Source organism: Nerophis lumbriciformis, linkage group LG20, assembly GCF_033978685.3.
Source record: "Nerophis lumbriciformis linkage group LG20, RoL_Nlum_v2.1, whole genome shotgun sequence".
In the NCBI taxonomy this organism is placed as follows: Eukaryota; Metazoa; Chordata; class Actinopteri; order Syngnathiformes; family Syngnathidae; genus Nerophis; species Nerophis lumbriciformis.
This window is the reverse complement of record NC_084567.2, coordinates 28,280,525-28,293,721: the sequence shown is the minus strand read 5'-3', so window position 1 is coordinate 28,293,721 and position 13,197 is coordinate 28,280,525. Positions and strand designations below refer to the sequence as shown.

Genomic DNA, 13,197 nt, shown 5'->3' with positions numbered 1-13,197 from the left:
ACCTAAAATTATTGCGCTGCTTGACTAATTTTAGCCTGATCTGCTTCACACATACAGTATATCAACACAAGTTCATCAAGACTATATGATTCATTAAAAAAAACACGATCTTATCATGATTGTATCGATCCAATATGATACCCTTGGTAATGATACAATGCCTACCCCTGTCATAGCAACATTGCGTGTCATCGTTGGTCCTCACAAAGGCACTCGTGCCTACAGAAAAGTTAATTAAATGATCAACATTGATCTCACATTGTCACACAAACAGATTTTTCCATGTTTTGCGTTAAATTTGCATTCATGTTATGCATTTTGTCAGTTGCGTTATGCATTTGTTTCATCCTTCACCACATCACCACATGGTAGACTAAACGTTAAAAGACCAGGGGTGTTACCATCAAAGTTTTATGCTGCCGATTCTGATCGTCAAATTATATTGACTGTAAAATAACACATGAAGGATGTATAAATCATGGTGTTACGAATATTGGATCCAATGATTTAAAGGAAATAGTGATACAATGAGTGAACAAAATGCTTTCTATTGTTGGTTTGCACACTGGCTTATTGGAAGGAGGAAGTATCGATAATGAAACCACTACCTTGCTTAATTATCACTCAGTATGTGTCCATGCACTAAATTACCGTATTGTCCGAACCATAGGGCGCACCGGATTATAAGGCGCACTGCCGATGAATGGTCTATTTTTGATCTGTTTTCATATATTAGGCACACCAGATTATAGGGCGCAATAAAGGAGTCATATTGTTATTATTTTTTTCTAAATTGTGGTCTACATAACATGTAATGGTGGTTCTTTGGTCAAAATGTTGCATCGATTATGTTTTACGGATCATCTTCAAGCCGCTTTCTGACAGTCGTTTCAGTATGCGCCGTTTTGTGAGTGGAAGAAGTGTCAAAAGATGGATCTAACTGTTTTAATGACATTCACACTTCAATCAATAACGGAGCAGCATCTCCTCATCCGCCGGAAATGTGTTCCGTGAAAAACCGTCCTACCGGAACTCTCTAATAACTAAAGTTCCTTGGGTGAATAATGTAAACTCACTACACCGGTATGTTTTAGCGCCTTCATGGCGAGTTTACTGACAGATATAAGTAAGAACTTTACACTACTTTATATTAGAAATGGGAACAGCGGAGGATGAATGTCCCATAGCAAGATAGAGAAAAAGAAGAAGCTTTTGGCCGGGCTACAAAGGCACATTTTTCAGGACTTATGCAGATCCCAAATACAGATCAGCAGCCGTTTTGTGGGCGGTCTTATTTACGTGGCTCACCTTCGGCAGCATCTTTTCTCCGTCATCTTTGTTGTAGCGGTGTAGCGTGCAAGGACGGGGGGGAAGAAGTGTCAAAAGATGGAGCTAACTGTTTTAATGACATTCAGACATTACTTAAATCAATAACGGAGCAGCATCTCCTCATCCGCCGGAAATGTGTTCCGTGAAAAACCGTCCGACCGTAAATCTCTAGTAACTACAGTTCCTCGGGTGAATAATGTAAACTCACTACACCGGTATGTTTTAGCGCTTTCATGGCGAGTTTACTGACAGATATAAGTAAGAACTTTACACTACTTTATATTAGAAATGGGAACAGCGGAGGATGAATGTCCCATAGCAAGATAGAGAAAAAGAAGAAGCTTTTGGCCGGACTACAAAGGCACATTTTTCAGGACTTATGCAGATCCCAAATACAGATCAGCAGCCGTTTTGTGGGCGGTCTTATTTACGTGGCTCACCTTCGGCAGCATCTTTTCTCCGTCATCTTTGTTGTAGCGGTGTAGCGTGCAAGGACGGGAGTGGAAGAAGTGTCAAAAGATGGAGCTAACTGTTTTAATGACATTCAGACATTACTTAAATCAATAATGGAGCAGCATCTCCTCGTCCGCCGGAAATGTGTTCCGTGAAAAACCGTCCGACCGTAAATCTCTAGTAACTAAAGTTCCTCGGGTGAATAATGTAAACTCACTACACAGGTATGTTTTAGCGCTTTCATGGCGAGTTTACTGACAGATATAAGTAAGAACTTTACACTACTCTATATTAGAAATGGGAACAGCGGAGGATCAATGTCCCATAGCAAGATAGAGAAAAAGAAGAAGCTTTTGGCCGGACTACAAAGGCACATTTTTCAGGACTTATGCCGATCCCAAATACAGATCAGCAGCCGTTTTGTGGGCATTCTTATTTACGTGGCTCCCCTTCGGCAGCATCTTTTCTCCGTCATCTTTGTTGTAGCGGTGTAGCGTGCAAGGACGGGAGTGGAAGAAGTGTCAAAAGTTGGAGCTAACTGTTTTAATGACATTCAGACATTACTTAAATCAATAACGGAGCAGCATCTCCTCGTCCGCCGGAAATGTGTTCCGTGAAAAACTGTCCGACCGTAAATCTCTAGTAACTAAAGTTCCTCGGGTGAATAATGTAAACTCACTACACAGGTATGTTTTAGCGCTTTCATGGCGAGTTTACTGACAGATATAAGTAAGAACTTTACACTACTTTATATTAGAAATGGGAACAGCGGAGGATGAATGTCCCATCACAAGAAGATAGAGAAAAAGAAGAAGCTTATCGACTACGGCGTCGGCACGGACTACAAAGGCAAATTTTTCAGGACTTATGCAGATCCCAAATACAGATCAGCAGGTACAAAAAGGTAAAACAAAAAGTTGCTTTTGCATAATACTGCTAAAGAAAATGCCAGTTAATATGTTTTTCCTTATAGACACGCCATAATAATACTCGTATGTTTGCATGTTCTCCCCGTGATTGGGTGGATTCCCCCTGGGTACTCCGGCTCCCTCCCACCTCCAAAGACATGCACCTGGGGATAGGTTGATTGGCAACACTAAATTGGCCCTAGTGTGTGAATGTGAGTGTGAATGTTGTCTGTCTATCTGTGTTGGCCCTGCGATGAGATGGCGACTTGTCCAGGGTGTAAACCGCCTTCCGCCCGAATGCAGCTGAGATAGGCTCCAGCACCCCCCGCGACCCCAAAAAGGGACAAGCGGTAGAAAATGGATGGATTGATGGATGTTGAAGCACAGTACAATCAATCAAGCGGTGTGGCTTCATAGTTTACTTAAGTCGTACTAAAACATTTTGATAGATTTTTGAGCGCCGTGTGTAATGTTCTATATTTTCCATGGAACATACAGTATAAAATGCTGGTGTTGTTTACTTGAGTCGTATTGCAGTCTACACGTAACTCTTATGTTTGACTGCCATCTACTGGTCACACTGATCATTACACCATGTACCAAATAAAATAGCTTTGAGGTCGGTAAGCAAAACCAGAATTATTCCTTACATTAGGCGCACTGTCGAGTTTTGAGAAAGAAAAAATGATTTTAAGTGCGCCTTATAGTCCGGACAATACGGTAGTCTAATTTCTCCAATAGTCTGGCATAATAATTTCTGTTAGCTTTGACCAAGAATTGTAATTTCGGTGCATCTTTCATTTTCAGGCATTTGTAAATTTGCAAATTAAATTATTTATCCCTGACTCTAGCCAGGACTGTTGGAGCCCACCTCCACGCTTGTAAGAGTGGCAAAAAGTGCAAATACGCTGGGCATCGCCATTGAAGGAGGAGCCAACACTCGGCAACCGTTGCCAAGGATCGTCACAATACAGGTGAGTTTGGTGTCGCATGTCACAAACGCTCTTCATCTTCCAGAGCAGAAGGTACACAACTCATACATAATTCACCGGTGTATCCACCTGCTGTTTGCTTCCCATCTCACGGCTGACACTGGTTTAATTGAAACACATCACCAGTTGATAACACACTGTCCTTGTCAACAAGCATTGTGATGATTATTACTCTCCACATTCTTGCTATCACCCGCCCACCTGTCACACGTACGAGGTGGGATTTATGCAATCGCACTGAGATCCTTCCTATGTTGTCCTCGTCGAGCCTTTTTAAAGGCCTACTGAAACCCACTACTACCGACCACGCAGTCTGATAGTTTATATATCAATGATGAAATCTTAACATTGCAACACATGCCAATACGGCCGGGTTAGCTTACTAAAGTGCAATTTTCAATTTTGCGCGAAATATACTGCTGAAAACGTCTCGGTATGATGACGTCAGCGCGTGACGTCATGGATTGTAGAGGACATTTTGGGACAGCATGGTGGCCAGCTATTAAGTCGTCTGTTTTCATCGCAAAATTCCACGGTATTTTGGACATCTGTGTTGGTGAATCTTTTGCAATTTGTTCAATGAACAATGGAGACAGTAAAGAAGAAGAAAGCTGTAGGTGGGAAGCGGTGTATTGCGGCCGGCTGCGGCAACAACACAAACACAGCCGGTGTTTCATTGTTTACATTCCCAGGCAAGCTTTACCATTGGCCTGTGGAGAACTGGGACAACAGAGACTCTTACCAGGAGGACTTTGAGTTGAATGCGCAGACGCGGTACCGTGAGTACGCTTCCAAACATTTGATCGCTTGCCCGTATGTGCGTGCCGCTATGTGCATGTCACGTACGTAACTTTGGGGACTTTGGGGAAATATATGTGCTGTATGAACTTTGGGGAGGTGAACGGTACTTTGGGCTGTGGGATTGAGTGTGTTGTGCAGGTGTTTGAGTTGTATTGGCGGGTTATATGGACAGGAGGGGGGAGGTGTTTGTTATGCGGGATTAATTTGTGGCATATTAAATAAAAGCCTGGTTGTGTTGTGGCTAATAGAGTATATATATGTCTTGTGTTTATTTACTGTTTTAGTCATTCCCAGCTGAATATCAGGTCCCACCCGCCTCTCACAGCATCTTCCCTATCAGAATCGCTCCCACTGCCCTCTAGTCCTTCACTCTCACTTTCCTCATCCACAAATCTTTCATCCTCGCTCAAATTATTGGGGGAATCGTCGCTTTCTCGGTCCAAATCGCTCTCGCTGCTGGTGGCCATGATTGTAAACAATGTGCGGATGTGAGGAGCTCCACAACCTGTGACGTCACGCTACTCGTCTGCTACTTCCGGTACAGGCAAGGCTTTTTTATCAGCGACGAAAAGTTGCGAACTTTATCGTCGATGTTCTCTACTAAATCCTTTCAGCAAAAATATGGCAATATCGCAAAATTATCAAGTATGACACATAGAATGGACCTGCTATCCCCGTTTAAATAAGAAAATCGCATTTCAGTAGGCCTTTAATGTCTGTTTCACAGGTGTGACGAAGCCAGAAAGGAGAATAGTAGAGAGCAATACATGTTTTTATAGATAGTTATTTATCATCATTGTTTAACACTATTCTGTTTGAGCATCGCAAAAATGAAAAAGCGAAATATTTTTTTGAAGGGAATGTATGAAAATATCCACATTGGTACCTCAGTCTTCATACGCCCCGCTTTTCGTACAATTCGGTTTTCAGGAAATCGTCAAAAGTGTGCCGTGGATTTTGTATACAGTCTTATAATTATGGCCAAACTACTCAGTTTATGCACGTACCTTTCCGTGGAATTGAGTGCCCACCAAAAAAAAATTGGTGACTCAGCAAGGCGTTGTTGAGATGATCCCAGGGTGCAGAGGCGAGAGGCAGCGTGCAGGTAAAATAATATTTTTAGAGATGTCCGATAATATCGGGCTGCCGAATATTGGCACCACCCGCGACCCCGAAAGGGACAAGCGGTAGAAAATTAATGGATGGTGTAACTCCCTCCAAATAGCACAGACACAATGGCTTTCTTGAACTGATTTATTTGAAAGCTTCCTTCCTTTCCCTTCAAATTCACCGTGAAAACTGAAATAAAATAAAGCACGTTAAAAACGTAAAGATAACAACATGCACAGCATGTGGATCAAACATTTTTTACCGAAGTAAATACAAACAGAAATGACAAACAAATACCTTGTTGGCCTGCATGCTTCTTTTAGGAGGAAATTGTGATCTTCAATCAATCAATCAATCAATGTTTATTTATATAGCCCTAAATCACAAGTGTCTCAAAGGGCTGCACAAGCCACAACGACATCCTCGGTACAAAGCCCACATAAGGGCAAGGAAAGGCATCTTCAGGCTCTTATAGCCCAAACGCTTAGAGTCCTTGTGACACTTTTTAGTCTTTGTGACAGTCAGTCTCTCTCTTTCTGCCTTCACATTGCATCAAAAATGTTTACTCATACCCGGAAGTAGCTTCCTTACATCGGACGACAGACCAAACGAGACACTTCAAAATAAAAGTATGCCCACAAACTTAACAAAAAGGCATGAAATTACATTTTTAACCATAGTAACTTAAATATAGCCTTCTTATGAACTTTTATGCATTTTGATTTGAATTCCCTTTTTATGAACTTAACTTATTATTCTGTTTTTAGAGAAATAAAACAAATTATAATAATTATTAGTAGCAACAGTTACAGATGGATAAAGTCAGAGACACAAAATGGATTGCACGTCTTATTCTGCTCACTTGCTTGGCACTCAGCATGAAGGGTTGGAATTGGGGGTTAAATCACCAAAAATGATTCCCGGGCGCGGCCACCGCTGCTGCCCACTGCTCCCCTCACCTCCCAGGGGGTGATCAAGGGTGATGGGTCAAATGCAGAGAATAATTTCGCCACACCGAGTGTGTGTGTGACAATCATTGGTACTTTAACTTTTTAACTTAACAGACGCAATCCATTTTGCACACGTTTAGTCGATCAGCTTTGCGTGTGCTGTCAGGTTTGCACTTGTTTTAGTACATACAAATTTAGTAAATCAAGCAATCTTATGTAATTTTTTGGTTTGAATACAAGACTACAAGTGAGAATCATCCTAAGTGATGGCATCAAAAAGCCATGCATTAGCATTTTCCCAACACATAGAAACAGGGAGTTAGAGTTCAAAGATCAAAGTAGTCCACAACTTGTTCAATGCTGTATTCCGGCCTCCCTCTGAGAAATGTACTGATTGAAATAAAGAGCAGTACTGATTGCAACAGGACGCATGAAAGGGAGTGGAAATCAGCACTTTGGACTTGAAGGCATGAACTGCTGGACACAAGTGTGTGTTTTAAAGAAAGCTCTGTCATAACGGTGGTTACACATTTTGGATGTACAAACCCCGTTTCCATATGAGTTGGGAAATTGTGTTAGATGTAAATATAAACGGAATACAATGATTTGCAAATCATTTTCAACCCATATTCAGTTGAATATGCGACAAAGACAACATATTTAATGTTCAAACTGATCAACTTTTTTTTTTTTTTTTTGCAAATAATCACTAACTTTAGAATTTGATGCCAGCAACACATGACAAAGAAGTTGGGAAAGGTGGCAATAAATACTGATAAAGTTGAGGAATGCTCATCAAACACTTATTTGGAACATCCCACAGGTGAACAGGCAAATTGGGGACAGGTGGGTGCCATGATTGGGTATAAAAGTAGATTCCATGAAATGCTCAGTCATTCACAAACAAGGATGGGGCGAGGGTCACCACTTTTCCAACAAATGCGTGAGAAAATTGTTGAACAGTTTAAGAAAAACCTTTCTCAACCAGCTATTGCAAGGAATTTAGGTATTTCACCATCTACGGTCCGTAATATCATCAAAGGGTTCAGAGAATCTGGAGAAATCACTGCACGTAAGCAGCTAAGCCCGTGACCTTCGATCCCTCAGGCTGTACTGCATCAACAAGCGACATCAGTGTGTAAAGGATATCACCACATGGGCTCAGGAACACTTCAGAAACCCACTGTCAGTAACTACAGTTGGTCGCTACATCTGTAAGTGCAAGTTAAAACTCTCCTATTGCAAGGCGAAAACCGTTTATCAACAACACCCAGAAACGCCGTCGGCTTCGCTGGGCCTGAGCTCATCTAAGATGGACTCATGCAAAGTGGAAAAGTGTTCTGTGGTCTGACGAGTCCACATTTCAAATTGTTTTTGGAAACTGTGGACGTCGTGTCCTCCGGACCAAAGAGGAAAAGAACCATCCCGATTGTTATAGGCGCAAAGTTGAAAAGCCAGCATCTGTGATGGTATGGGGGTGTATTAGTGCCCAAGACATCTGTGAAGGCACCATTATTGCTGAAAGGTACATACAGGTTTTGGAGCAACATATGTTGCCATCCAAGCAACGTTACCATGGACGCCCCTGCTTATTTCAGCAAGACAATGCCAAGCCACGTGTTACATCAACGTGGCTTCATAGTAAAAGAGTGCGGGTACTAGACTGGCCTGCCTGTAGTCCAGACCTGTCTCCCGTTGAAAATGTGTGGCGCATTATGAAGCCTAAAATACCACAACGGAGACCCCCGGACTGTTGAACAACTTAAGCTGTACATCAAGCAAGAATGGGAAAGAATTCCACCTGAGAAGCTTAAAAAATGTGTCTCCTCAGTTCCCAAACGTTTACTGAGTGTTGTTAAAAGGAAAGGCCATGTGACACAGTGGTGAACATGCCCTTTCCCAACTAAAAAGTTATTTATTATTTGTAAAAAAAAATAACGTTTTTGAGTTTGAACATCAAATATCTTGTCTTTGTAGTGCATTCAATTGAATATGGGTTGAAAAGGATTTGCAAATCATTGTATTCCGTTTATATTTACATCGAACACAATTTCCCAACTCATATGGAAACAGGGTTTGTATATGAAGTGTTCATCTTGTGAGGCAATGCAAATACAAACATTGACCCACAAATAATGGTGTTACCCTATAATCGGTCCGGGTTATCGGGGACTTTTATTGCAGACGGACGCTATGTGACTGCACACTACAATAAAGTTCAAGTTAAAGTACCACTGATAGTCACACACACTAGGTGTGGTGATATTACCCTCTGCATTTGACTCATCCCCTTGTTCCACCCCCTGGAAGGTGAGGGAAGTAGTGAGCAGCAGCGGTGGCCGCGCTCGGAAATAATTTTGGTGATTTAACCCCCAATTCCAACCCTTGATGCTGAGTGCCAAGCAGGGAGGTAATAGGTCCCATTTTTATAGTCTTTGGTATGACATCAAATATCTTGTCTTTGCAGTCTATTCAATTGAATATGAGTTGAAAAGGATTTGCAAATCATTGTATTCTGTTTTTATTCACAAATTACACAACGTGCCAACTTCACTGGTTTTGGGTTTTGTAGTTGAGCATAAAAAAACTGTTTATAACCTTCTAAATGTTTAAAAAAAATAATAATTACAGCCCTCTCAACATGAAACAACAGTGATATATGTCTTAGCCTTGAGTGTGTTCTACCTGCCGGCACCAGGAGGATCATCCAAGCATCACGACAAGGAAATACTTTATTACAGGCCTGGGCAATTATTTTGACTCAGGGTCAATGTGTCTGGGGGTCGGTATATACATCTATCTATCTATCCATCCATCCATCCATCCATCCATCCATCTATCCATCTATCTATCTATCTATCTATTTTTAGGAACACTGATATAAAAACTCACAATAATGTCTGATTGAATGCTAAAAATGTTATGACAGACCACCTTAAAAAACGGAATGGAATTTAAAATGTTCTACTGAATGAGACACCCAGAAAGTACATGACAATAATGTGGGATTTACGATATTAACTATGAAGGGTAAAACACTGAATATTGACAACATATGAACATCGCTCCTCTTTTACTTCTCACACCCCTTCTCGATCGACATTGTTTACAATTGATCGAAACACAACAAAAATGTAACAAAGACGTCAAAATATGAATGCTACTATCTGATATTCAAGATTCAAGATGCTTTATTGTTGTCCATTCTTTAACATGTACAAGACACATAAGAACTGAAATTTCATTTTCGGCACAGTCCCACTAAGAGCGGACATACGTTACAAGGGGACAAGACGGGACCGCCGATGGATCAGCCACTTACGGCGCTCTTTAAAAAAGGTGGGAAAAAGGTGACATTGGGAAAGGGGGAAGAGTAAAAAAAAATATCAGTCTAAGGCTGGACCCTCAGGAGGGGTCCAGACTGAGTCCGAGGAAAAAACCTCACATCGCATGGCACACATCAACATGATCAGTGTTGGAACTAACGCGTTACAAAGTAACGTGTTACTGTAACGCCGTTAGTTTCGGCGGTAACTAGTAATCTAACGAGTTATTTTTTATATTCAGTAACTCAGTTACCGTTACTACATGATGTGTTACTGCGTTATTTTACGTTACTTTTGATGTAGTATCGGCTAGAAACAGAAGCGCTGCGGTGTCGTTCTTCTGAATCTTCCTCTGTCACAAGCCGGAGAGAAGAAAAGAGGCGCGGTCTATGTGTGTGTCTGGGTGTGGGTGTGGGGAGGGGAGGCACACACGTGATCCGCGGTTTGACATATGAAACAAACAAAAAAAAAGTTGTTGGCACGTTCAGTCCACACACAGCGTGGTCATGGCGAGCGGAGTAACGGAGGAGCTTGAACGCCCCGCGCCATTGAATCGGGGTGTTTATAGGTGCAGACTCGGTTGTGCAAAACGAGGGTTTTAAACACATGCTGAACGTGCTTGAGCCACGTTACGACATCCCGTCGCCCACCCACTTCAGCGATAAGATTGTGCCAGATCTTTATTCGCAGGAGAAGAAAAAAGTTGTGAATGAACTATCCCGAGCATCATCTGTTGCGCTCATGACAGACGGGTGGACGTCCAGGGGAACTATAAGCGCTCACTTCATCACAGCAGACTGGGAGACGAGAAGACACACCACGTCTACGAGAGTCACCTTGCGCAGGTACTGACACAAGCAGTGGAGGAATGGAAGATAAAGATATCCCAGTCACACGTGATAATGCCAAAAATCAAATAATTACAGAGAATAAGGCAGGACTGGGACCACAGATAGGTGCTTTGCACATGTCGTGAATTTGGCATCACAGAAGGGAATCTCAGTCAATAGGATGGAGCGCCTCCTTAGGAGGATCAGGAAGGAGGTTTCCTACTTCCACCCAAGCACAACAGCTGCTCATGTGCTTAAGACAAAGCAAGAAATGCTAAAGCTGCCTACTCATAAGCTCATACATGATGTCCCAACGAGGTGGAACTCCACTTATGATATGTTGGAGCAGCAGGCAGCTATATACTCTGCATTGACCCACAACACCCTGAAGACAAATGTCACCCTGTCTGATGATGATGTGAGAGTGGCAGATGAGGTCCTCCAGGTGCTTAAACCCCTCAAAAGTGTTACATCTCTACTGAGCACTGAAACTTCACCATCTGTGTCAATGATCCTGCCACTGAAAACAAGGATTCTACAATCCATGGCTCCAAATGTGGAAGACAGCAGCATCACTCCAGATGTCAGGCTTTATGTTTCAAGGAAGATGATGTGCCTTCTTATGTTGCACTTTAACTTGTTTTTTATTAATGGTCATTGGTCCAAGTTTAAAGAAAGGAGGAATGCCTTTTTATGTTGCACTGTTTTTCATTAATGATGTTATAAGGAAAATAAAAATGCATGTCAAGTTGATCAACAGATTGTATTATTCTCCAGTGCAATAACAGTACTGAAATGAAGGCTAAAAGGCCATTAATGGGAGCTTTAAAAAAAAAAAAAAAAAAAGTAACTAAATAGTTACTTTTCACAGTAACGCATTACTTTTTGATGTAAGTAACTGAGTTAGTAACTGAGTTACTTTTGAAATAAAGTAACTAGTAATTGTAACTAGTTACTGGTTTTCAGTAACTAACCCAACACTGAACATGATACATGTAATCACAACAACTTGCAACAGAGGGCAGGCGGGGGGATTTGGGGCCCTGGAGGCCGGCTGCCGCTATAAAGCGCTACTCAGCCATCCACAACCCCGGAGGAATTAAGCAGTGGTGAAGGTGTTGATTGGGGGAGGGGCGGGTGTGTGCATGCATGCCCAATTAACTTGGGTGAGATGTTGAAATGTTTTTGTGGACTGGGGCCGATCTCAAAGTTCGACACCAGGTGTTGTTGAAAAAAAGGAAGGTCAAAAGCGCGCATCGTTGAGGAGTCCTCGGGGGAGTTCTTCTCAACAGCCTGTTCCTGATAGCATCAAGGCCATTCGAGGGAGTCAAATCGTAGATTAAGATGTTGTTTTCTTCGAGCAGTCAAAACAATGACCCGCCTGCTCTGTGTGTCCGTGCTGGATATAATATTACTTTTCTTGCAGAACTTTGTTGTAAAAATCTCCGCATTTCAGGCCGGCCGCTCTGGAAACACTCTGTGGAAACGCTCCTCGCCCACAGTGCTTGGTGCCTCGTCTGAGCTGCTGTGACTTAGATTACCATAATAACTAGTATATCATGCAAAAGCGCATATTCCAACCATTGAAATACTTTGTATAGTTCAAGACTTCCGGTCATTTGAAAACATCACTGCACATCATAATGGCAGCTACAGTTTCTGTCAGGAGTTGATCAAAAATAGGACTCGATGCAGAGTGGAGAACAATCCGGCAGGCTTTTATTTTGATTCGTTACTTTTCACCTCCAGAGTCAGGGCAATACAACAATGGCTATAATCTGACAACTAGGCGAAAAGGTTCCTACAAAAAGGGAACAACCAAAAATCACTTCGAAGACCTCCATGAAATATAAAAACCAAGGACCCAGAGTTCCCTCGCCCGGACACGGGTCACCGGGGCCCCCCTCTGGAGCCAGGCCCGGAGGTGGGGCACGATGGCGAGCGCCTGGTGACCGGGCCTGTCCCCATGGGGCCCGGCCGGGCACAGCCCGAAGAGGCAACGTGGGTCCCCCCTCCAATGGGCTCACCACCCATAGCAGGGGTCATAGAGGTCGGGTGCGATGTGAGCTGGGCGGAAGCCGAAGGCAGGGCACTTGGCGGTCCGATCCTCGGCTACAGAAGCTAGCTCTTGGGACGTGGAACGTCACCTCGCTGGGGGGGAAGGAGCCTGAGCTAGTGCGCGAGGTGGAGAAGTTCCGGCTAGATATAGTCGGACTCACTTCGACGCACAGCAAGGGCTCTGGAACCAGTTCTCTCGAGAGGGGCTGGACTCTCTTCCACTCTGGCGTTGCCGGCAGTGAGAGGCGACGGGCTGGGGTGGCAATTCTTGTTTCCCCCCGGCTCAGAGCCTGTACGTTGGAGTTCAACCCGGTGGACGAGAGGGTAGCTTCCCTCCGCCTTCGGGTGGGGGAAAGGGTCCTGACTGTGGTTTGCGCTTACGCGCCAAACCGCAGCTCAGAGTACCCACCCTTTTTGGATTCACTCGAGGGAGTACTTGA

At 43.0% G+C, this 13,197-nt stretch overlaps 1 protein-coding gene across 4 annotated transcripts in view; it reads left to right on the top strand.

The window, feature by feature from the left end:
* The window catches only part of whrna (whirlin a), a 350,775-nt gene that overhangs the window by 318,571 nt on the left and 19,007 nt on the right, over positions 1–13,197 (top strand). For all 4 annotated transcript variants that reach the window (XM_061980754.2, XM_061980751.2, XM_061980752.2 and 1 more), the window contains one exon: positions 3,542–3,664. In XM_061980754.2, coding sequence (XP_061836738.2) covers positions 3,542–3,664 — 123 coding nt within the window. The remainder of the gene's footprint in view (positions 1–3,541; positions 3,665–13,197) is intronic.